The sequence below is a fragment of the Primulina eburnea genome, chromosome 2 (assembly GCF_022965805.1).
Source record: "Primulina eburnea isolate SZY01 chromosome 2, ASM2296580v1, whole genome shotgun sequence".
Classification (NCBI taxonomy): domain Eukaryota; kingdom Viridiplantae; phylum Streptophyta; class Magnoliopsida; order Lamiales; family Gesneriaceae; genus Primulina; species Primulina eburnea.
In genome coordinates, this window is record NC_133102.1 from 46,934,201 (window position 1) to 46,958,493 (window position 24,293).

Here is a 24,293-nt window from a genome sequence, read left to right on the forward strand (position 1 = left end):
ATTTCTTTTTATGTCCAAAAGAGAAAACATGGTACTCATACCCGCATATTATCATGTGAATCATAAATCATCATATAGCAATATGGATATGCTCCGAGCAATAAAATGTTATATAAATATAGTATGCACATCACTTCCACGTCAATGAGCAACCTGGGAATTTTCGCCAATAATCTCTATCACATTGTAGGTTCAAATATAATAAGTGTCGATAACTTTACTCGTGAACTTCTAACTTAACATGAGAACAAAGGGCAAGAAAATCGACTATAAAAAAATAAAGGAAAGATAATCATGTAGCGGTGAAGCATACACAGGTTTATAGGACAAATGCTGAAAATTTGTATTTATCATCCATGTAAAATATCGAAAAAAGTATAAACAACCAATATAAATTAAAGTTTTTTCAACCCCGTGTTTTTCGAAATCAGACACCTTTAGCGCATTTGCATGGGTTTTATGCATCGTTTTTGAGAAAAAACACAACGCTTTAATAGACATTAATTTCATCCAGGAATTATGTGTTTTTTTATGTTTTCATTCATATGCGGGACAAATGCTATTTATCCCTTATTAGTGCATATTCATGGGCACCAAACATTGTGTTTCTATGCGACAAATGATATCTTAAAGGTATGAAAAAAAATATCACCATCATCTGTTTCTAATAAATCTTGTTACATTTTGGTATTCAATTATTTTCCTGACGTAGTAACGTCAAAAATGTTAGAACGAGGGCCTCGTCGTACATTTTATATCATTGCACAGTATGAAGTATTGAAGTGTGCAATATAAAGAACCAACAAATATTACATTATTATAAAATTTTGCATTCAAAAGTCTGGGTGATATTCATTATCATAAAGCCAACCAATAGTCTAAATCCAAAAAGACACTTCATAAGATTTGAAATAGAAAAACGCAGTTGTGCTTGAACCAACATTTTTATTGCCACAAGTTCAAGCTAAAACATTCCAATGAAAAGGATAAAATTTTGTAACTTGGGCCAAGTTTTTGATTAAGAGCCTTTCTTAGGAACTCATCATGGAGCCTGAGCTTCTCCTGCACTCAGCCAACATATCCATATAGAACTGGCATTTGCTGATGTCGCTTCCAAAGTTATTGACGCACTGCAGAAAAAATCACGGTTCCGATCATCAAACCCATCATCAATATCAAGTTAAAATTACGTTATATTATTTTACAGTGCTAAGAAGCTTACATCCTGGAATGCCTTTGAGTGCACGGTGCAAGCATCAGAGCCGCCCATGCTGGAGGATGCTGGTACTGTAGCAGCCTCAGAGACTGCTGTTTCATGCTGAATTGTGCGAGGACCCATAACAGCATCGACAGCCCTGTGTGCAACTGCACTTCCAGTACCAAATGCCATACCTGTTGAAGTTAAATTTAAAAAAAAATGTGCAGTAAAGTCAATCTTCTGTCTGATGGAAAAATGTCCAGGTCGTACATCAAAGCTTTGGCTGGCTTAAAAGGCTTACCTTGGGCTATTGTTGAACCAATGCCTCCAAGCATGGATCCACCAGAACTACTTTGAAGAGGAGCTGGTGGAGGAGCACGATTCACTGCATGAATTAGACACAAAAATGATAAGCTTGGAGGCCACATTCATCACATAGCATACTTAGTATAGTATGGACATTATATCATTCAACCGAGTCGAATGAGGATCTTATACATAGCTTAAACATTGAATGTTGTCAAAAAACTACCATAAATACCTCCAACCCTGATCTAATCTGGCTTGCACATTTATAAACAATTGAATGGTTTGGAACAAATTACCTGTTTGAGGTGGGTTCCGAGCTGGAGCCGGACGAGGAGCCGGACGAGCAGATCTTCCTGTAAAAGCAATAATGCGGGTGATGAGAAATGGACTGTGTAAAATTAACTCTCAAAACTCATACGATAGCCAATTTAATCCATACCTAAATCAAAGTCATAGAAATGCAAACACACATCAACCTATTATCCTATAACTATTTTAACATGTCAAACGTGTAATGCCAAAAGTATTGTCAACTGAAGCGATACAAGAGATAAATACTTGAGTTCTGTTTCCAGCGACAAAATCAAAATGAAATTAGCATTACCTTTTTGTTCCCCAAAACCCAATTGTTTCTATGACATCTCCAAACATAATCAGTAACTTTCAGTTAAACTCTCATCACTGATTATATTCTAATCCAATAAACTATATTTTAATTTTAAAATCTTAAAAATACTGCATTCTCATTAAAGAGTTACATATCTATAACATACCACTACCAACAACACCTCAACTATGTCTGTAAAATTTTAAAATACCTCCAATACAAGTTCAAGGAGTTGTTTTTTTTAAAAAAATAGTTAAAAGAATAACTGAAAACAAGTCTAAACATTGATCAACCATTTAGGGAATAATTGTAACAATGACAACCGTGGTGATTGTTTTTCCAACATTCAGAATAACTCTAGCAGAATATACAAATAAAGGCTGAGCACAATCTCCAGAAACACAAAGCCTAATCCCAATCAAAATCTTAAAATCAAAAGCCTTTAAAAACCGAAGCCATAACCACCAATAGCGAAAAAGAGAAGATCTTTCACAATCAATCACGAGACTTGGAAAATCTTAAGACGACCAAATAAAAGTCCAGACAAGCATTCGTTGTTCAAAGCAGCACAAATCACATCTAAAATTTGCAGAACCCTAGACCCAGTACACTCGCAATCAATCGAAAATGGAAAATCCCATATGGTCAAAGATGGCACCAATATTGATTCGCAGGGTCAGAGATCGGACCAATATTGATTCGCTTGAGAAGATATAATAACAATAATAAAGTAACAGAAACAGAAACAGAAACAGAAACAGAAACAGAAAATCAACCTCCGGAGCTACGGCGAGCCATTGTTTCTTTAAGGTTTTGGCTACGAGCAACGAGTAAATGAAGCTTGGATCTTGGTGGCTTGAAATGTAAGCCCTAGATAGGAATTTATAGGCGAGGATAAGAATCGTATGCGCTCACCAGGAATTGCAATGGTGTTACGTGTCAATATCTGAATGGTTGGTAAACATTTTAATTTCTTTTTAAAATAAATTTCTCCTTTTATAGTTGACTATTCCGATTCAAAAACCTCAAAACTTCGCCGATTCAATCCAGACAATAACTTGATAATTTATTATATTTTTGTAATTTGTAAAAACAAATTAGTAAAATAAAGTATTTTTTTTTAAATCACATAATCGTCATTCCTGTACAAATTTCAAAAAGAGAAAAAACATGTATGCAAAATTAATTTTATTTAAAATTCATATGTTTAAATAGATCTCAAGTTCGAGAGTTAATCGTAATAAATAAACATGAATTAATATTGAATAAACTTGTTTAGTTTTTTATTTTAATATAACAAAAGAGCCGGAATGACTAAAATTACAAAAAAAAAGTTAACTGACTTGATAATTTTTTTTTGCGATTTTTATCCATTATATTATCGACTTTCAATCTTAATATTATATATTTTAATTTTTGGGTTTATTTTTATTTTATTAGGAATGTTGATGTGACACTGTATATATTAACACTGTTTAAAATAATTTATTTTAAGTACTTTCTAATTTTTAGTCAACTAAATATTTGAAAACTTTAAGTAAAAGTTGAACACAAAAACTCTCGTGAAACAGTTTCATATATTAATTTTGTGAAATTGATATTTTATATGGGTCATCAACGAAAAAAATATTATTTTTTATGTCAAATATATTATTTTTTTATTATATATATATAAAATTGATTCGTCTCACAGATAAAGTTTCATAAAACCGTATTATGAAAGAACTACCTAAAGTTGTAAACGTGTTTAATAAATATTTTTAAACAATAACTTAAAATAATATTTGTAAAAGGAATTGATGTCATGGGTAAGACGTAATTAATAGCCTTTTTTTTCTATTTATTTTCTCTATACATTACTAAAAAATATCAGAAGAGACATAGTTTCAAGAAAAATGCTGAACGTGGAGGAAGAGGTGGGTCGGCTCAAAGAGGAGATCAAACGTCTGGGTAAACCCCAAGGCGATGGTTCCTACAAGGTATAAATACGATAGCACCTGAAAATCTTGATTTGATTCACACCCACGTTAATTTCTATTATACTACTCGTTTTAGGATGCAATTTGACAGCAGATTTGTAGGATTGCTGTGTTTTTTTTTTGGTTGATCCCACATTTTTCTCTTATCATTGCTGGCTTTAGGATTAGTCATGTTTTATTGTATTTGTAGATTTGATTCAGATCCATGTTTGTTTATCCCACTCGATCACCATATTCACATTGCATTGCTTGTTTTTGGATGTAACGTTCAAGATTTAGTTTTTCTTTAATATTGATTCTGCTCTGGTGGCTGGATTATGACCGAATATCTGTTTATATATTTTCAAAATTTCATGTTGATTAATGAATTTATTTAGCTTCGAATGTAGTTGTCTGATTCTCTATGAATACATATTTTGTTATTGCAACTGTTGGGTCAAAAGTTGAGTGAATATCAGAGCATAGATCTTGAGGTACGCCTCTGTATTAGTTTTTCAGACCAAAATCTTTTCCAGTGTAATTTGTCAATAGTTTGGGCATGAATCGAATTCTCGGGGTAGGGCTCTTACAATAAAAAAGCTACTAGTGAGTTTTGGTGAATTAGTGGGATGAACCATTAAACTAATGGTTGTTCTAAGAAGTGAATTTTGGGATTACTGCTCGATCAAAAATATACAGATACTATTTGTTTTACAAACATTCAAGCTCTTATTTTATCGATTAAACCTCATGGAAACTGTTCTATAAATGACGGAGGACTCAGAAATATCTTGAATGCTTGATGGTTTTTTACAATCATTCTTCCAGTTTATAAACTGATGCAAATTGCTTTCTGCGTTGATGGTTTTTCCAAAATAGGCTGCACGATAGGTAGATATAGGCAACCATTCCTCTTGCATTTGAGGATATTTAAGTATTATTATAAGATGGAGAAATGCCCTGCTTAAGTAAACCTGTCATTCCCTTCATATTTTGCAGTTTTGCATAATTTTACAATATTTCCTGGATTATCTGCACAGTAGGTTGGTGGCGCCAAAATTCTTTTTTAAAAAAATGGTGAAATGGTTTAAAAGACGCATCAAATGAATTAACTACATAGCATGTGACCTGATTATCCCTCATGGAGAGATAGTCCTACTCGTTTAATACTTTGGACAAAAACTTTCACAAGTTCTCTTTTTAACAATTTTATGAGTTCTTGCAGCTTTGTGCAAATTTTTATCAATAGATGTAAAATGTTCTATATGCTGTAATTTGTTCTCATTATACTGTAGAAGAAGACGAATGGATATATAGAGTGAATGACAAATATGATGTTTCATCTATCAAAACATTGTTTATTTTAATGGGAACGCAATTTGCTAATGAGATGTTAGTATTAAATAAACAACTCATGTGCTGCAATGTTTTTTTTGTATTTTCAAGGTCACCTTTGGCGTGCTATTTAATGACGATAGATGTGCAAACATATTTGAAGCTTTGGTTGGAACACTACGTGCTGCAAAAAAACGCAAGGTTTTAACTTATGATGGTGAACTATTGTTGCAAGGAGTTCATGATAACATTGAAATAACTCTCAAACCCGAAGCGACGTCAAGTGATGTCCCTGTGAAAAGTTAAAATATCTTCTAAAGCGTCCCGTTCCATCTACGGGCAAACTTGGTGCTCTATTACATCGAATGAAACATTGTTTGAAGATCGTAAACTCCAATGTTGTTGTAGTAGCCCGAATTCCAAAATTGGGTAATTAACGGATTAATGGTGATTAAGAAGGTTTAATGTGTAATTTTGACCGTGGTCATGATCGGACGGACCGAAGATGGTTCGGTAGCAACGAAGAGTTCGGAAGGTCCGAAGTGAGTTCGGTGGATCCGAACATGAGGTGTCAAGAGTCGATGGACACGTGCATGTTCGGACGGTCCGAAGTGTATGATCGGAGGATCCGATCATGAGCTGTCAAGAGCTGATGGACACGTAAGAGTTCGGACGTTCCGAAGAGGGTTCGAACGATCCGAACATGGCCTATAAATAGTGGTCGGATTTCCTCATTTTGACTCGCCAATTCAGAGAATTCCATAGCATTTCAGTCGTTTCTGACAGGTTCTAGTCTTGTTCCGAGATTTGGGCACTAGCGGGGAGCTGCTGGTCTTGTAGCAGAGCTGTGCTCTAGTTGGGAGCTAGCGGCATCAGCGGGCTAGCGACGGACGAAGGTTTGGAATTTTATCAGTATTTATCTCAGGATTATCTAGTTAAGTCTGGTAGATAAGTTTAGTGATGGTTTTCACTTGATGAATAGGCTTGGATTAGACCTGTTGTCTGGTTGTTCCAGTGGATTAGGATTGCTGTGATAGAGGTACGAAAGTACTATCCGAGATATCCTGGTTGAGTATACATTCATATATGTGTTGCATGATTATGTGGTGCATTGATATATGTCATTTGATACATGCTATTATGTCACGTTTATTACTGCACGTTGCATTTCACGTTGAGCCGTATCTCCTTCGAGATAGCTTTTACTGTTGAGCTGTATCTCTTTCGAGATAAGCTATATCTTGGGGCCGCTCAGCCCTGTCTTGTGGACGCATGGACACCGAGAGTACACAGTGGCCGACGGGTCGGGAGGGCTTCGGTGGTCCGGGACATTTTAGGTCCACGTCTGTCTTGTAGTGGATGCAGTGACCCAGAGGTGTACCGCGCGGCACTATCCACTTGGCGCCTCTAGACTGAGCATTTTGAGATCCTTTGTGATTCCTGTTTCTTGACTACCCTGGTATCATATCATAGCATGTGCATTTCATATAGGTTTGTATACTCATACTTTTGTACTGGGCGTTCTTATCGCTCACGTCCTTGGTTTTGTTTATTCTTGGACACCCCATTCCCACGGGGCAGGCCTCAGGTTGGATGGCTCAGGAGGAGCAGGAGGAGGACGTTGAGTAGCTGGTTGGTTTAGTTTTCAGTGTTTTCCATTTGATTCGATATGGTTGTACCGAATATTTTTATTCTGGGTTATTCTAGATTTCGATTGGGTTGTATAACGTTTGATTCTTTGGCCTTTTTCCGCTGTTATCTCTGATTATTGTTAATTAGGTTAATTGCATGCTTAGTTTTTGTTTAGTAGGTGATTCTGGAACGGGTCACTACATTTATGGTATCAGAGCATGCGTATGATTTTGGGATATAGATTCTGTTTTGGGATTTCCGTTGACCATTTTACCATTTTCCCTATTCTATCTTGTAGCGATGGCTGACCATTTTGATGACGGGAGTAGTCAGGGGAGTGTAGGTCGATGGGGTGACCAGGACGATCATAGACGTCATCGTGAGCATCGTCATCGTCGGAATGGTCCTAGGCGTTTCGATATGCATCGTTTCATGCAGATGGGGCCTAAGCCTTTAGTCGGCGGTGAGACTCCCGATGATGCGGAGGATTGGTTAGAGCGCATGGAGAGTTGTTTCCGCGCATTCCAGTGCACCGATGAGCAGAAGATGGAGACCCTTAGTTTTCTTCTCGAGGGCCGTGCTCGCAGGTGGTGGCGATCGACTTCTGCGCCGATAGTCCAGTCCCAGGGTAGAGCGACTTGGGTCGATTTCCGTGCAGCGTTCATGCAGCTGTACTTTCCTCCAGCCCTTCGCCAGGCCAAGACGATTGAGCTCCTGAACCTTAAGCAGGGTAGTATGTCTGTTGATGAGTATCAGCAGAAATTCTTTGAGTTGTTACCCTTCGCTCCTCATATCAGTGGCAGTTCTGAGGCCAAGTATGATCATTTCCTCCAGGGCCTTAATCAGGAGATCTTTGATCGAGTCACTGTCTGTGATAATCCTACTTCTTATGATGGGTTAGTGAACCGGTGTCGCCAGGCAGAGATCAGTCTCCAGCGTGGTAGGGCTATTCTTTCTTCTTCTAGACCTCCGAGTACTTTGAGGCCTCGATCTCAGTCTTTCAAGAAGTCTGGTTCTTCTTCTGGATCTGGATCTCGATCTAGCGGTGTTTTCCGTTTTGGTAAGAAGAAGGAGTCTTGTGCGCATTGTGGGAAGAACCATCCGTCGGAGCAGTGCCGATTAGCCGCAGGAGCTTGTTTTCAGTGCGGAGAGATGGGTCATATTAAGAAGAATTGTCCTCAGTTGCGAGGTGGAGCAGAATCCGGTTCGGGATCTCAGACGACTGTTCAGCAGAGGAGGCAGGGTCAGGCAGTGGGTAGTTCGAATCTTCGACCTCGTGCCCAAGGTCAGGTTTTTGCGCTGAACCAGGATCAGGCTGCAGATGAGACGGAGAGAGTCATAGCAGGTACTTTTCATTTATGCGGTATTCCTGCTTTTGTTCTTATTGATACAGGAGCCTCTCATTCCTTCATTTCTGCACGATTTGTTAAGCGTCATAGGTTACCCTATGTTTCTCTAGACGTCATTCTTTCTGTTTCTACTCCGATGGGTCATTCGGTGTTAGCGAAGCGTCTAGTGATGGGTTGTCCCTTAGATTTTGAGGGTAACGAGTTGACTGCGAATCTTATGATCCTAGAGATGGAAGATTTTGATTGTATCTTGGGTATAGACTTATTGACTACCTACCGAGCTACTGTGGATTGTTACCAGAAGCTTGTTCAGTTTCGTACGACTGAAAGCTCTAGTTGGTTTTTCTATGGTGAGGGAGCGCGACCTCCGATGCCAGTGGTATCTGCTCTGAAAGCCTGTCGTGCTTTAGAGTCGGGCGGGGAAGGCTACCTCATCTATGCGATTGATTCATCCACAGGTAGTGTTGGTCTAGAGGATATTCCAGTGGTTTGTGAATTTCCTGATGTTTTCCCAGATGAGATTCCTGGTTTTCCTCCGGTTAGAGAGGTGGAATTTGGCATAGATTTAATGCCAGGGACTGCACCGATTTCTCGTGCCCCCTATCGTCTTGCTCCGTCAGAGATGAGAGAGCTGAAGCAGCAATTGCAGGATCTTCTTGATAAGGGTTATATTCGCCCGAGTGTTTCACCTTGGGGAGCTCCAGTCTTGTTTGTCAAGAAGAAGGATGGATCGATGCGGTTGTGCATTGATTATCGCCAGCTGAATCGGGTGACGATCAAAAACAAGTACCCTTTACCCCGTATTGATGATTTGTTCGATCAGCTTCAGGGTACTTCTGTTTACTCCAAGATCGACTTGCGATCGGGTTATCATCAGATGAGAGTCAGAGATGATGATATTTCCAAGACTGCATTTCGTACTCGTTATGGGCATTACGAGTTTCTAGTTATGCCATTCGGATTGACGAATGCGCCAGCGGTGTTCATGGATCTGATGAACCGAGTCTTCCGAGATTTTCTGGATCAGTTTGTGGTGGTTTTCATTGACGATATCTTGATCTATTCCCACAGTGTGGAAGAGCATGCCCAACACTTGAGGATTGTGTTGCAGATTCTTCGCGAGAAGCAATTGTATGCTAAGCTGAGTAAGTGCGAGTTCTGGATTGATCGTGTGGTATTCCTTGGTCATGTGATTTCCAAGGAAGGAGTTTCTGTGGATCCCAGCAAGATTGAAGCAGTGCTGAATTGGTCACGTCCGACGACGGTGACTGAGATCCGTAGTTTTCTAGGTCTGGCAGGGTATTATCGTCGCTTCATCTCGAATTTCTCTCAGATAGCCAGACCATTGACGCAACTTACTCGGAGGGATGTTCCATTTCAGTGGTCATCCGAGTGCGAAGATAGTTTCAGAGAGCTTCGTCGACTTCTGACTTCCGCACCTGTTTTGGCGTTACCGTCAGGATCTGATGGTTTCAGTGTTTACACCGATGCCTCCTCGCAAGGCTTAGGATGTGTGTTGACGCAGAATGGTCATGTGATAGCTTATGCTTCTAGACAGCTAAAACCTCACGAGGAGAAGTATCCAGTTCATGACCTAGAGTTGGCAGCTATTGTGTTTGCGCTGAAGATCTGGCGTCATTATTTGTACGGTGTTCAGTTTGAGATCTTTACTGATCATAAGAGTCTGAAATATCTGTTCACTCAGGCTGAGTTGAACATGAGGCAACGTCGTTGGATGGATTTGCTGAAGGATTATGATTGCGAGATCAAGTACCATCCAGGTTCTGCGAATCTCACAGCTGATGCGCTTAGTCGCAAGGTGAGAGCATCTGCACTTCAGACTTGTGCTATGACTAGTGCCATCCAGGATAGTTGCTCGTTGGGGTTTAACTTCAAGCATCGGAAAGGTATGGAGAGCATTCGTGTTGCTACCATTTTATCTGAGCCAGCTTTGTTCGCTCGGATTCGAGATGCTCAGATGTCTGATCTGAAGACTCAGAGATTAGCTCGGTTAGCGGGTGGAGATAGCGGCTTCCATTATCAGTCCAATGGTCTTCTGTGCTTATCTAATCGGGTTGTAGTACCAGAGGATGACACTTTGAGGGACGAGATTTTGTCTCATGCTCATCGAAGCAAGCTGAGTATTCATCCAGGAAGCAATAAGATGTATAAAGATTTGAGAACTCGATTTTGGTGGAAAGGGATGAAGCGCAGCGTGTATCAGTTTGTCTCCAAGTGTCTAGTTTGCCAGCAGGTTAAGGCAGAGCACCGTCGACCGGGAGGATTATTGTTGAACTTACCTATTCCAGAATGGAAGTGGGAGCATATTACGATGGATTTCATTATTCACTTGCCATTATCTTCGAGGAACAGCGATGCTATCTGGGTAGTGGTGGATCGACTCACCAAGTCTGCTCATTTTCTGCCATATAATCGTGATTTCACTTTCGATCGTATGGCTCGATTGTACATTCAGGAGATTGTACGTTTGCATGGAGTGCCTGTCAGTATTGTTAGTGACAGAGATCCTCGTTTTACCTCACGGTTTTGGGGTAGTTTCCAGTCAGCTTTGGGTACTACACTGAGTCTGAGTACTGCTTATCATCCGGAGACTGACGGTCAATCAGAGAGGACTATCCGTACGCTTGAGGATATGTTGCGAGCCTGTGTTATGGATTTCGGACCCGCTTGGCAGGATCATTTGCCTTTGATTGAGTTCGCGTACAACAACAGCTATCATCGTAGTATTGGTATGGCACCATTTGAGGCGTTGTACGGGCGACGTTGTCGTACTCCATTATTCTGGGACGAAGTTGGGGAACGACAGGTGGAGGGACCGGAGTTAGTCCAGCAGGCTATTGATAAGGTTGCAGTAATCAAGAAACGGATTAAAACTGCTCAGGATCGACAGGCTAGTTATGCGAACACAAAGCGTCGACCTCTTCATTTTCAGCCGGGTGAGAAGGTGTTTCTCCGAGTTTCGCCTTTTCGCAGGATATTGAGATTTGGTCTCAAGGGTAAGCTGTCTCCGAGATTTATTGGTCCTTTTGAGATTCTGGAATGTGTGGGAGATTTAGCTTACAGACTTGCGTTGCCGCCATACCTATCAAGTATTCATGATGTGTTCCACGTATCCTTGTTGAGACGTTATGTAGCAGATGAGTCTCACATCTTGCATCCATCTGAAGTTCAACTTGATACGGATTTGTCTTACGTGGAGCGACCAGTTCGGATTCTAGATCGCAAAGACAAGGTGTTGCGGAATAAGATCATTCCTCTTGTCTTAGTGCAGTGGCAGCGCAGAGGCACTGAGGAAGCTACTTGGGAGTTAGAGAGTCGTATGCGTTCAGAACATCCAGAGCTCTTTTGAATTGTACTGTAGTGGTATTACAGATGTATGTTGTGTTTTCAGTTGTAATCAGTTGTATTCAACAACCATTGAGCTGTAATAACAATGTTGTTATTTCATTTTGTTCATCCTCTAAGCCTGATTTCGAGGACGAAATCGTTTTTAAGGAGGGGAGAATGTAGTAGCCCGAATTCCAAAATTGGGTAATTAACGGATTAATGGTGATTAAGAAGGTTTAATGTGTAATTTTGACCGTGGTCATGATCGGACGGACCGAAGATGGTTCGGTAGCAACGAAGAGTTCGGAAGGTCCGAAGTGAGTTCGGTGGATCCGAACATGAGGTGTCAAGAGTCGATGGACACGTGCATGTTCGGACGGTCCGAAGTGTATGATCGGAGGATCCGATCATGAGCTGTCAAGAGCTGATGGACACGTAAGAGTTCGGACGTTCCGAAGAGGGTTCGAACGATCCGAACATGGCCTATAAATAGTGGTCGGATTTCCTCATTTTGACTCGCCAATTCAGAGAATTCCATAGCATTTCAGTCGTTTCTGACAGGTTCTAGTCTTGTTCCGAGATTTGGGCACTAGCGGGGAGCTGCTGGTCTTGTAGCAGAGCTGTGCTCTAGTTGGGAGCTAGCGGCATCAGCGGGCTAGCGACGGACGAAGGTTTGGAATTTTATCAGTATTTATCTCAGGATTATCTAGTTAAGTCTGGTAGATAAGTTTAGTGATGGTTTTCACTTGATGAATAGGCTTGGATTAGACCTGTTGTCTGGTTGTTCCAGTGGATTAGGATTGCTGTGATAGAGGTACGAAAGTACTATCCGAGATATCCTGGTTGAGTATACATTCATATATGTGTTGCATGATTATGTGGTGCATTGATATATGTCATTTGATACATGCTATTATGTCACGTTTATTACTGCACGTTGCATTTCACGTTGAGCCGTATCTCCTTCGAGATAGCTTTTACTGTTGAGCTGTATCTCTTTCGAGATAAGCTATATCTTGGGGCCGCTCAGCCCTGTCTTGTGGACGCATGGACACCGAGAGTACACAGTGGCCGACGGGTCGGGAGGGCTTCGGTGGTCCGGGACATTTTAGGTCCACGTCTGTCTTGTAGTGGATGCAGTGACCCAGAGGTGTACCGCGCGGCACTATCCACTTGGCGCCTCTAGACTGAGCATTTTGAGATCCTTTGTGATTCCTGTTTCTTGACTACCCTGGTATCATATCATAGCATGTGCATTTCATATAGGTTTGTATACTCATACTTTTGTACTGGGCGTTCTTATCGCTCACGTCCTTGGTTTTGTTTATTCTTGGACACCCCATTCCCACGGGGCAGGCCTCAGGTTGGATGGCTCAGGAGGAGCAGGAGGAGGACGTTGAGTAGCTGGTTGGTTTAGTTTTCAGTGTTTTCCATTTGATTCGATATGGTTGTACCGAATATTTTTATTCTGGGTTATTCTAGATTTCGATTGGGTTGTATAACGTTTGATTCTTTGGCCTTTTTCCGCTGTTATCTCTGATTATTGTTAATTAGGTTAATTGCATGCTTAGTTTTTGTTTAGTAGGTGATTCTGGAACGGGTCACTACAGTTGTATTCTTTTGTGTTGTATGTTAATCTCTTTTAACTTTCTCGGGTTGAGACTTTTGAGTGACTTGTTATGTTAATAGTGTTTAATTTTTATTTTTTAATAAAAGCATTTGCTTTGGCCGCTAAATATAGCACAAAAAATGTTGGGAGATGACAGAGTTACAATAAAAAGAGTAAAATTTATAATCCACAGTTCTGCCATTTATTTAATTTTAGTTCACTGAACTCGTTTTCCATTCTAAACTAAATTAAATTGGCATCGCTTCATGTTTCAATATTTTCTCCAACTATAAATCTTTGTCGATCGCATACTTTTCAAAACATTACGTTTGAATCAACTTATTAAATATCACTCGCACAAATATCAAATTCGAAAATAGCTTAATAATAATTGCCAAACAAAATATTACATGATTTAATACGCACAATATAAAGTATCTCGTGAAAAAAACAATTCATATCCTTTTTATCTCCCAAAACTAACTTTTAAAATCCTTGCCCAAATATTGGGTACAATTTCTCACAAGTATGACCTTTCACTGAAAAATGTATACAAGTGCATGAAGAAACTGAACCAGATCATCAGACAGACCCCTATCTATGAGTTAACGTGAAGGCAACTAGCCAACTGTTAACTTTGCAAGCAGTATAATCTTCGTCAACTACATACATGTTGAGTCGGAGTCGGCGTGGGTGGGCATTAAGTACCAAAAGAGTTTTAGCAAGAAAATCCTGAAGGAATGTTTTTCATGTTGAGCCTGATCATATGAATGCTTGGAGTAGGCTCTGAGCAGACAGTGTTTCATCAGGTGTCCCAGATATGGAGACTATTCTATCGGTGGCTCCAGGCTGGGGCTCGAGAATTACGATTTTTGCTCCAGAGATCTATTTATCACATATTCACTCATGAAAAACAGTCTATAAACATAGTTTGTCAATAAACTTTACGATAGTTTGCATCAAATTTTAATATACAAAATCAGCATCTCATCCCCAATGGGAATACAGACAATTCGATTAAAAGGTTCCAAAACCCCCAAATATTTCATCAGATCATTAATTAAAGCGATGTACAGTGGCTGCTACATGTTTTCCACGAAAACAGGAAGAACAGCAACTTTCAGATACCTGTCTCAAACGATCCAAGTTGCTCCCATTTTCCCCATAAACGGAACCAATGGCATACGCAGGCACAACAATCTCCACAGTCGTATTTGCCACAATTTCAGATCCTCTTACTCTGCCAACACAGATAGAAAAGAAACACTGAATTTTTCTTTGGACGTTTTGTAAAAGAACTTTCTACATGCAAGCAAACCATGGCCATCCCATGGTATGACATTCATTACACGAGGTAACCAAAAGAGTTAGGGCACGTCATAATATCTTCAAATCAACAACTTAGTGTTGAGGGCTCAGTTATATATAATCATAGTTACTAGAGGCGCAAACGAGCTGAACACAATCAATCATTACTCATTGTCCATCAGATCCCAGAACTACCAAATATCAAAACTTCATAAGCATTAAATAATTTAGTGATGTACTTCCACAGTTCAAATTTGTTTCTTTTTTTACCTTGACAAAAAACACCTTGCCAATATAAGGTTTGCCTTCTGAAGGTATCAGAAATGACAGAGCAATTACTTAGGATTCCTAGCACTATTTTTCACGAACACTCTGTTCATCAGAAATTTCATATATTTCTAAAAATATAATTAAAGTTAACCTAGCACATGTTAGATTGTCAATAACAAATAATAGCGTAAAATAACCGGGATTTTGAAAATCGCATATGGTACCAACCTGCCAAGTTCCACATCAGCTTGAATTGAATGTGTCTTTCTGTCCATTTCCATACCACGCCCCTGGTCTTCTCCAGAAATCGTCTGCAAACAATCATTCATCCGACAAAAAATTGGCAAATGATAAAGCTAGATAAAAGAAGAGGTAATGGTGAAAAATATCTAAAAATTCTTACAAATGATGCCAATAAACTAGGCGACAGAAGCCGGTCAATATCGTAGGAAGGTCAATTATCTATACTTTGTGGCAAAGACTTGAGCTCATTAAGATTTTCGGGTGGGACAAAAGATGGATACAACCCAAATGGAAGAGGATCTTTTACTCTCAAGTAAGGATTGTTCTGAATAGTTCCACTTCAAATTGACGGTTTTGCAGACAAGATGTTATCTCGTAATCTAGCAGTTACCTTACTGAGAGCATCTTGAACACCTACACACTCCCCAGTTATCTGAAAAACAGAAAAATCATACAACTGTTTAGGACTTACATAACAATCTTTGCACAAAGGGCACAATGAGCAAAAAGTAATAATTTTTTTCGTGGGTAATTATTTTACCCACGAAATCTTATTGGAGGAAGCTTTGTAGATTCACATTCATCTGACTCCATTGATGTCATAAACCTGGTAAGTGATTTTAGATGCTGAAATGATTGCATTGCTTCTTCTTCTTCTTTTTTTTGGTGTTTATGCATGTGTTCGAGTTTCCTGTAGTTCTTTAGCCCTTCATTTTGGTTACTTGACATTTTACCTCAGGCAACACAAGAAGTAGTTTCACAAGTACCTCTAACAACAAAGGAAGAGTTCAAGTCTGATGTTTTTGCAGCCAAACAAGCATTTCCATCATGGAGGAACACCCCAATAACAACAAGACAACGCGTAATGTTAAAGTTCCAAGATCTTATTCGTAAGAACATGGTTAGTGGTTTAATTTCTTTGAATATAATTTATTTTTATGTCCATGATATCAATTCAACAGAACAATTTTAACTTTTTCCGTAGGATAAGCTTGTTTTGAACATTACCACGGAACAAGGTAAAACATTGAAAGATGCTCAAGGTGACGTGTTCCGTGGTCTAGGTTAGTAACCTACGTGTTTGCTGATTCTACTGTTTTGGAGAATAGATAATGACTTTAGTTCTTATTGTTTTTGGGGTTTTCTGAAGAGGTGGTGGAACATGTGTGTGGAATGGCCACTCTCCAGATGGGAGAGTATGTTTCCAACGTGTCAAACGGAATAGATACCTACAGCATTAGAGAACCACTTGGTACTGTTTGTTCTGGGATTTGCCCCTTCAACTTCCCTGCAATGATTCCCTTATGGGTAAATCTCCCTTTGGTTTCTTATACTTACATATCTTTAAGTTGTTTAATTCTTTCATTTATCCTACATTCAGCCGTCTTTATGTTTAATAATTAATAATTTTATTTTCTCTTATGAAATTTCAAAACAATCCATGGTAATAAGCCATCATTTTCTAATCTCTCGTGTCAGATGTTTCCGGTTGCAGTGACGTGTGGAAATACTTTTGTTCTTAAGCCATCTGAAAAAGATCCAGGTGACTGTTTGCTTCACATCTTTTGTCCTATATACTGTCAATAAAAGTTAGTCTTTGTTGTGAATATATTACACACACAGTTTTCCCTCAATGATTTCACAAGTATCACTTGCATAATGTTTCTAGAATATTTATATGCCTGATTTGCAGCTAAATATTTACTCTGTTTTTCTTTTTTTCTTTTTTTCTTTTTTTCTTTTTTTCTTTTTTAACTTTTTCAGGGGCTTCTATGATCCTTGCAGAGTTGGCTATGGAGGTTGGTTTGCCCGATGGTGTCCTTAACATTGTTGAAAAAAACACAATGCTTTAATAGACAATTAATTTCATGCAGGGATTATGTGTTTTTTTATGTTTTCATATGCGGGACAAATGTTTGTCCCTTAGAAGTAAGTGCATATTCATGGGCCCCAAACATTGTCGACTAAATTCTAACTAATAATCATTGTCTAATTATACACGAATTAGAATAGTAAAAAAAAGCATGATAACTCTGCACGTACCTTTTTCTCCCGTTTCAGCCTTCGCACGCTTGCAAAAGTCCTGTTCTTTGTAGTTGATGCAGACTTCTGCTCCTAGCTTTTTGCAAAGGTTCAGCTCTTCTTCTTTCTCTAAAAAAAAGGTCCATTTATTGCAAAAGTTTCTTCCCGACATTCTATATTTTTCTTATGGGAAAATTAAATCAAACTGAAAACAATAACCAGTACACTACCAGCTACCGCAAATACTTGGCAACCAACATGCTTAGCATATTGAAGAGAAGATTTTATAATAGCATTTCGTGCGTTTCGTAGAAAGCGTAACTTTTTTGTAATAAATTCTGGATTCTTCAACAAGATTTTATATTTTTAGTGCAATTCAAACAACGTGTGTAAAGCATAATAACTTAAAATCAACCAAATTATAGATTTTATCAATATATATAATAATAATCTACAAAAAAAAAAATATATTAAAGACAAATAATTATCAATTTAAAATCACTTGACTAACTCATAAAAAAAATATTAAAACAAATGAAATAGTAATGTTTATAGTAAAATAAAATTCATAATATTTAATTTAACATCCTAAAAAATTTTTTTACTTTTTATTTTTACAATTCTATATCATGGATAATAAATTCTATATATCGATCTTTCGTATACTAACATTAATGACTATTAATTTCTTGTTAAATAAGTTTTAAAATAATAAATAAATCAACATATGTAAAGAAATACACATTCAAATAAGATTATATGATAAATATAAAATAAACTCATATAATATTTATTAAATATAGATTTTAAACTGTTGATATCATTTTCACCATTAAAATTTGAAATATAACAAAAGAAATAAACTTTTATATTAAATATCATATGTAAAAATTCGGATATTTTGACAAATACTAATCAATTCATTATAATTATATTTATTATAGAGATTATATCATATATATTTTTTATAGTAAAAAATAACTTAGAGTCTTTTTTATTGCTCATTAATCTCTTTTCATGAATTACATATTCAAAGTTTTGATTGAAGATTGATTTTACGTAGGGGTGGGTATAGTTTGGTTAAAACCGAAATAACCGACCGGACCGAAAAATTCTGTTTAAATGGTTCGGTTTTATCCATTTTTCGGCCGGTTACGGTTTCAAAATTAAAGAAATTCGATTTTTCGATTCGGTTTACGTTTTGATTCCCAGAAAACCGAAATAACTGAACCGACCATATTATATTTAGTTATAGGGCTTTTTGAACAATAGGCTAATAAATGAACCTTAATCATGTGACAAGTCCAATATTGACTATTAACTAATCTTCTCGTTTGGGAGTTATGGTTGAACTTAGTCATCACTTATCACTATACGCCTATACTTCTATCAGCCGTTTTCTTTTCTTCTTCGTCTGAATTCGCGCAACTCCATTCTCTGCTTCAAATTTCAATCTTCATAGCCCGTGGTACTTCAATAACTTATCACTTTGTTTTTCTTTTGGATGATTCATTAATCATTATTTTATTTTATTGAGTTGTTCTCTTTCAAGTTCTCGGTTCTATTTCGTAGATATAAAAATTCGGCCAGATATAAAAGACAGTCATCAAAATAATTACTCAAGAACATATTTCATGCGAATTCGTACGTTAGAGGTCGCTTATCCTGGAACTAACAACAGTTTGCCTGGAATGCTACACTTCTCCAAGGCTCTATGTGCCTCCCCAGCTTCAGAGAAGCTGAAAATTTTACCAATTATTGGCTGTATATGTCCAGCTTCTATTAGTGGCCAAATTTTTGCTACAACATCTAACAGATGCAACTTCGTTTCTTCATAAGCTAGAAGTCCTCGATTATGCAAATCCCCTCCTACATACCATCAAACATCATTAATCAAATGGAACATAAAATGTTTATTAATATCAACAGGGTAAGAAATAAATTAAGCAAAACAGTCATTTTAAAAAATAAGAAAATATTGTTGGGTAGTGATTCTACCTACGACATTAATATCCTTCTCCACGATGACTGAAAGATCAACATTCACGCGACTCCCAAGTTTTTGTCCAAAAATAACAAGAGAGCCGCCTGTGGCCAGACAATCCAAGTTCTTTTGAAAATGATCTCTCCCACTAAGATCTAATATAATATCCACACCTATAAAGATATTACTGAGTTAAAATAGAACTAATGGCCTCACGAGATAACCAAGGCATTGGTGACAAAGATTACTAGATATCGCATCTGACATAATACTGAGTCAAGCATTGAAGTTGCTAAAATGCAATCCCAATAAATCTACTGAAACTCTTTTTCTCATTTATTAAACTATACATTGCATCATACAGATTTATAATATCTCAACAAAAAAGAATATGCAACAATTTTGTAACTGATCACCATACTCCAAAGCACATGTTTTTCGGATTCACCCTTTCATTTACAAACTCATTTCACATTTCTTTTTATGTCCGACAGGGGAAACCTGGTACTCATAACCGCACATTATCATGTGAATCATAAATCATAATATAGCCATATAGATATGCTCCAGCAATAAAATGCTATATAAATATAGTATGCACATCACTTCCACGTCAATGAGCAACCTGGGAATTTTCGCCAATAATCTCACATTGTAGGTTCAAAATAATAAGAGTCAGTAACTTTACTCGTGAACTTCTAACTTAACATGAGAACAAAGGGCAAGAAAATGAAAGATAATCACGTAGCGGTGAAGCACACATAGGTTTATAGGATAAATGCTGACAATTTGTGTTTATCATCCATGTAAAATATCGAAAAGTATAAACAACCAATATAAATTAAAGTTTTTTCAACCCCGTGTTTTTAGAAATCACACACATTTAGCACATTTGCATGGCTTTTATGCATGATTTTTGAAAAAAACACAATGCTTTAATAGACAATTAATTTCATGCAGGGATTATGTGTTTTTTTATGTTTTCATATGCGGGACAAATGCTATTTATCCCTTAGAAGTGCATATTCATGGGCCCCAAACATTGTTGACTAAATTCTAACTAATAATCATTGTCTAATTATACACGAATTAGAATAGTAAAAAAAGCATAATAACTCTGCACGTACCTTTTTCTCCTGTTTCAGCCTTCGCACGCTTGCAAAAGTCCTGCTCTTTGTAGTTGATGCAGACTTCTGCTCCTAGCTTTTTGCAAAGGTGCAGCTCTTCTTCTTTCTCTAAAAAAAAGGTCCATTTAGTTATTATTTTAACTTTTTTTAAAATTTTTAGAAAAGTTACCATTTTAACATTTAAAACAACTGAATCGGTTTATTTAATATTGCTGAACTTCTGAAGCATAACATGGGCAAAACAATCTGGTACATTATTATCGCCATACTAGTAACAACCGCAATCTTACGCTATTTTCACCGCACCCAAAGAAATGACATCGGAAAAAATGAAGTCTAACATTAAATTTGAAAAAAATCAAAGATCAATTGTGGTAATATAGGAAAGATGGTTCAATTCAGACAATGTCTGATACCGCAAACAGGTTATAAGTGAAAAGTTCAAAATTCTGTAGCTCCTACAATGATTGGCAAGTTCACGAGCATAGGAATTAACATGTTTTGTGGTGCAAGTTCTATATTTTTCTTATGAGAAAATTATAATCAAACTGAAAACAATAACCAGTACACTACCAGATACCGCAAATACTTGGCAACCAACATGCTTAGCATATTGAAGAGCAATTGTGCCAATCCCAGAGGCAGCCCCATGCATCTGCAATTTCTCTCAAAATTAAAAAAAATCAACATTTTAAAAATTCAATATTTTATAAATCATCGGAAAAAATGGCAATACCAAGACTCTTTTGCCAGCGGTGGCATTGGTCAACATTGAAAGAGCATAGACAGTTAACTGTGATGCTAGAGGCAATGCTGCGGCATCAACAAGGGACACGCCTGAAGGAATTGGCAGAACACGAAATTCTTCAACCGCTACAAACTCTGCATATCCCCCCCCCCAATTGAAGAAACGCACAAACCTTGGAAAACAAAAAAAAAGTCATCACCATTAACAAATCTAATTGCTTAAACAAACATCCAATCAATACTCACCTCATCACCCTCCTTAAACTTAAACACAGCTGAGCCAACAGCAACAACTTTCCCTGAGCATTCATATCCAAGATATGTACTGAAATCACACAAATAGCCAGGGATGCCCTGTCGGCGCCAAGTGTCATAAATATTTAGTCCAGCCGCTGCTACTTGTATGATTACTGTGTCATTATATGTCAAACTGGGGTTTGGAACCTCTTTTATTCTAAGAACCCCCGGACCACCTCGTATTGCAAAATCGACAACCTTCATCTGGAGATCGAGTTCAACCAAGGTCCTAATATATTCAGCAATCATAGCCAATATTCAAAGAAAAAAAACGAAGCCGCCAACAAAACATATTACAGCGCGGTATCTACTCTATCTTAACTAAGAGGCAACAATGCCACAGAGATCACCTGTTCCCCCCTTTTCATTTCAGCCTCTTTAGCCTGGAGCTCATTCTCTGTCTTTTTCAAATCCTTCATAAGGTCATTAATAACAATATTATTTCCACCTCTCAAACTCTAGGTTATTTAACAAATTTTAAGGCATACACTGGAACAATCAAGAGGTATATCAACTTCATCCCCACGATCGTAGCCAACAGGGAAGAGATGAAAGAGAATAAAATCCATTCAATAACTAAAAAAGGGAAGAGATGAAAGTGACAGTTTCAAGTCTTAAATTTCATCAATTAACAGACTTAATAGAACAACCTAGAAATCAATTTACCAAACGAAAATAAAGGGAAATGTGGGTTCTCTTTACAGATAAAAAGATGCTTCTTAAATATCCTGGAGCAAGTGTCAATCTGCGTTCTTTGCAGAATCAATATGAGGTAATCCATATTGTGTGTGAGTGTGTTAGAAAGAGAGAGAAAGGAAAGAAGTGCTTATGAATTGTCTCAGGAGGTTAGACATAAAGAATGAGTGGACATGGAAAAATCAGAAAGAGAATGAATTTACCTGCATATAAAAGGCACCCGCAGAATAGTTTGAGTTACACCTCCCGCGACCTTGATCCTACAGTCACCGGCTCACATTAAGACGATCAAATAAATGTCCAGACAAGCATTCGTTGTTCAAAGCAGCACAAATCACATTTAAAATTTGAAGAACCCTAGACCAAGCACACTCGCAATCAATCGAAAATGGAAAATCCCATATGGTCAAAGATGGTTGAAAACATAAATTATTCGTAGAAATCAAACATTTAAGATTGTTTCGTATACATGTATATATGTATAAATCTCACAGAAAATGAAACAAAACAATCACAGGGTCAGAGATCGGACCGATATTGATTCGCTTGAGAAGATATAATAATAACAAAGTAAAAGAAACAGAAAATCAACCTCCGGAGCTACGGCGAGACATTATTTCTTTAAGGTTTTGGCGAAGAACAACGAGGAGATGAAGGTTCGATCTTGGTGGCTTGAAACGTAAGCCCTAGATATGAATTTATAGGCGAATTATAGCAATGGTGATACGTGTCAATATCTGAATGGCTGGTAAATATTTTAATTTTTTTTAAAAAAAATAAAAATAAATTTCTCCTTTTATAGTTGACTATTCCGATTCAAAAATCAGAAGAGACATTAGTTTCAAGAAAAATGCTGAACGTGGAGGAAGAGGTGGGCCGGCTCAAAGAGGAGATCAAACGTTTGGGAGGTGATGATGGCTCCTACAAGGTACAAATTCGAGTGCACCTGAAAACCTTGATTTGATTCACACCCACGTTATTATTAATATTATATGTGTGTGTTAATTTTTTATTCTTTTGGGTTCGAAACTTTTATTATCATATAATTTAATCTGTTATTCTTGTATTATAAATTTTTATTTTATCACTCCGTTTTTGTTTTTTATATGAAGGATTTCATTGACTTTAATATTGAGCATTAATCCTATTATACAACTATCGTGCTTGATCGAATTGATCAGGTCATGTAGGCAAAAAATACGAATCTAATGCAACACCAAAATGTTGAAAAATTATATGTTTTATCTTTATACTACTCAAACCATGAATACCAAAGCCATGACCACTAAATCGAATAGGTTTAGGATCAAGGCAAATTTAAGTTCGTGCTGTTAGAATTTTTCTCAAATCATGTTTTTTACGTATACATGAATATGAAAAATGTACGCATACTACTTGTTTGACAAACATCCAAACTCTTATTAGCTTGAATGCTTTATGGTTTAACAATCATTCTTCCGGTTTATAAACTGATGCAAATTGCTTTCTGCGTTGATGGGTTTTCCAAAATTTAAAGTTATGACAAGCAAAAAACATAAAGTCATCCACGACCCATGGAATACAATGTGTCATCCAAACCGACAAAATTCTAATTTACAACAAATAGTTCAAAATTATTTCTTCTGAGACGATTAAATGATAAGAATGCAATTAAAATATTATTTACATCACAAAAACTTTGGATAATTCATTTTTAGAATTTATTTTGTTATGAATTATACATTAGAATTTAGAAATCTTTACAGAACTTAAGTACTTACTCATGCTGTTCTTACTACTTAGATTAGTTAATCCAACCGAACGAAGCAAATACTTCTAAGCCTCTTTCTTACAAATAATGTTATAACATTAAACTCTTTTGTGATACATGAAATTTATTTTTCAATAGTAAAACAAGAGGTAGAAAACTCACGGTATAGGCGAGAGCTTTTCTAAATAAAAAAAACTCGCTGAAAATTCACTGTGCACGCGGCGACGGCAGCGGCGCGGCGAAGGCGACGGCAGATGCAGCAGCGGTAGAAACGAGAAGACGGGCGACACGATTGAATTGAGAGCCGCTTTTCTTTTTTAGCAGAAATAGAATGAAAGAGACGAACTAATGTATCTAGAGATTTAAAAGCCAAGCCAATTTATTTTAAATTAATTTTCTTTTAGTCATTAGAAATTTTAATTTTTTTCAATTAACCCCTAAAACTTTTAAATATTTGCAATTTTGGTCCAAATATATCCGAAAAACGTATCAACGCCATGTCCA

General features: G+C 37.3%; 3 protein-coding genes across 20 annotated transcripts; 1 reads left to right on the top strand and 2 right to left on the bottom strand.

Moving 5' to 3' along the window:
- Positions 1-794: 794 nt before the first annotated feature.
- On the bottom strand, positions 795-24,109 carry LOC140823845 (uncharacterized). Of its 16 annotated transcripts, none has more exons than XM_073185374.1 (9): positions 23,952-24,109; positions 22,243-22,299; positions 21,694-21,756; positions 21,293-21,572; positions 21,036-21,219; positions 20,873-20,954; positions 20,300-20,407; positions 19,187-19,345; positions 18,782-19,057 (listed from the first exon to the last, which is right to left on the bottom strand). In XM_073185374.1, exons 4-9 carry the CDS (start codon positions 21,418-21,420, stop codon positions 18,849-18,851), a joined length of 870 nt encoding a protein of 289 aa, XP_073041475.1. In that variant the 5' UTR covers positions 21,421-21,572; positions 21,694-21,756; positions 22,243-22,299; positions 23,952-24,109; the 3' UTR covers positions 18,782-18,848. The 16 variants fall into 16 exon arrangements, 14 of the variants coding, with proteins under 14 accessions (XP_073041484.1, XP_073041482.1, XP_073041475.1 ...); XM_073185370.1 differs by lacking the exon at positions 23,952-24,109 and adding an exon at positions 22,632-22,757 and having other exon boundaries at positions 21,293-21,547; XM_073185371.1 differs by lacking the exon at positions 23,952-24,109 and adding an exon at positions 22,632-22,757.
- Positions 13,708-17,457, bottom strand: LOC140823847 (KH domain-containing protein HEN4-like). Of its 3 annotated transcripts, XM_073185386.1 has the most exons (7): positions 17,419-17,457; positions 17,210-17,317; positions 15,327-15,599; positions 15,152-15,234; positions 14,474-14,585; positions 14,103-14,230; positions 13,708-14,010 (listed from the first exon to the last, which is right to left on the bottom strand). In XM_073185386.1, exons 4-6 carry the CDS (start codon positions 15,202-15,204, stop codon positions 14,108-14,110), a joined length of 288 nt encoding a protein of 95 aa, XP_073041487.1. In that variant the 5' UTR covers positions 15,205-15,234; positions 15,327-15,599; positions 17,210-17,317; positions 17,419-17,457; the 3' UTR covers positions 13,708-14,010; positions 14,103-14,107. The 3 variants fall into 3 exon arrangements, with proteins under 3 accessions (XP_073041487.1, XP_073041485.1, XP_073041486.1); XM_073185384.1 differs by having other exon boundaries at positions 13,708-14,230; positions 17,419-17,455; XM_073185385.1 differs by lacking the exon at positions 17,419-17,457 and having other exon boundaries at positions 13,708-14,230; positions 17,210-17,337.
- LOC140822996 (methylmalonate-semialdehyde dehydrogenase [acylating], mitochondrial-like) lies at positions 15,714-17,193 on the top strand (the record flags this gene model as incomplete). The annotated part of the gene is made up of 6 exons (XM_073184044.1): positions 15,714-15,776; positions 15,906-16,067; positions 16,152-16,230; positions 16,317-16,474; positions 16,646-16,709; positions 16,931-17,193. Coding segments are annotated over 6 exons (615 nt in total), but the record flags the coding sequence as incomplete, so codon positions are not given.
- Positions 24,110-24,293: the final 184 nt, after the last annotated feature.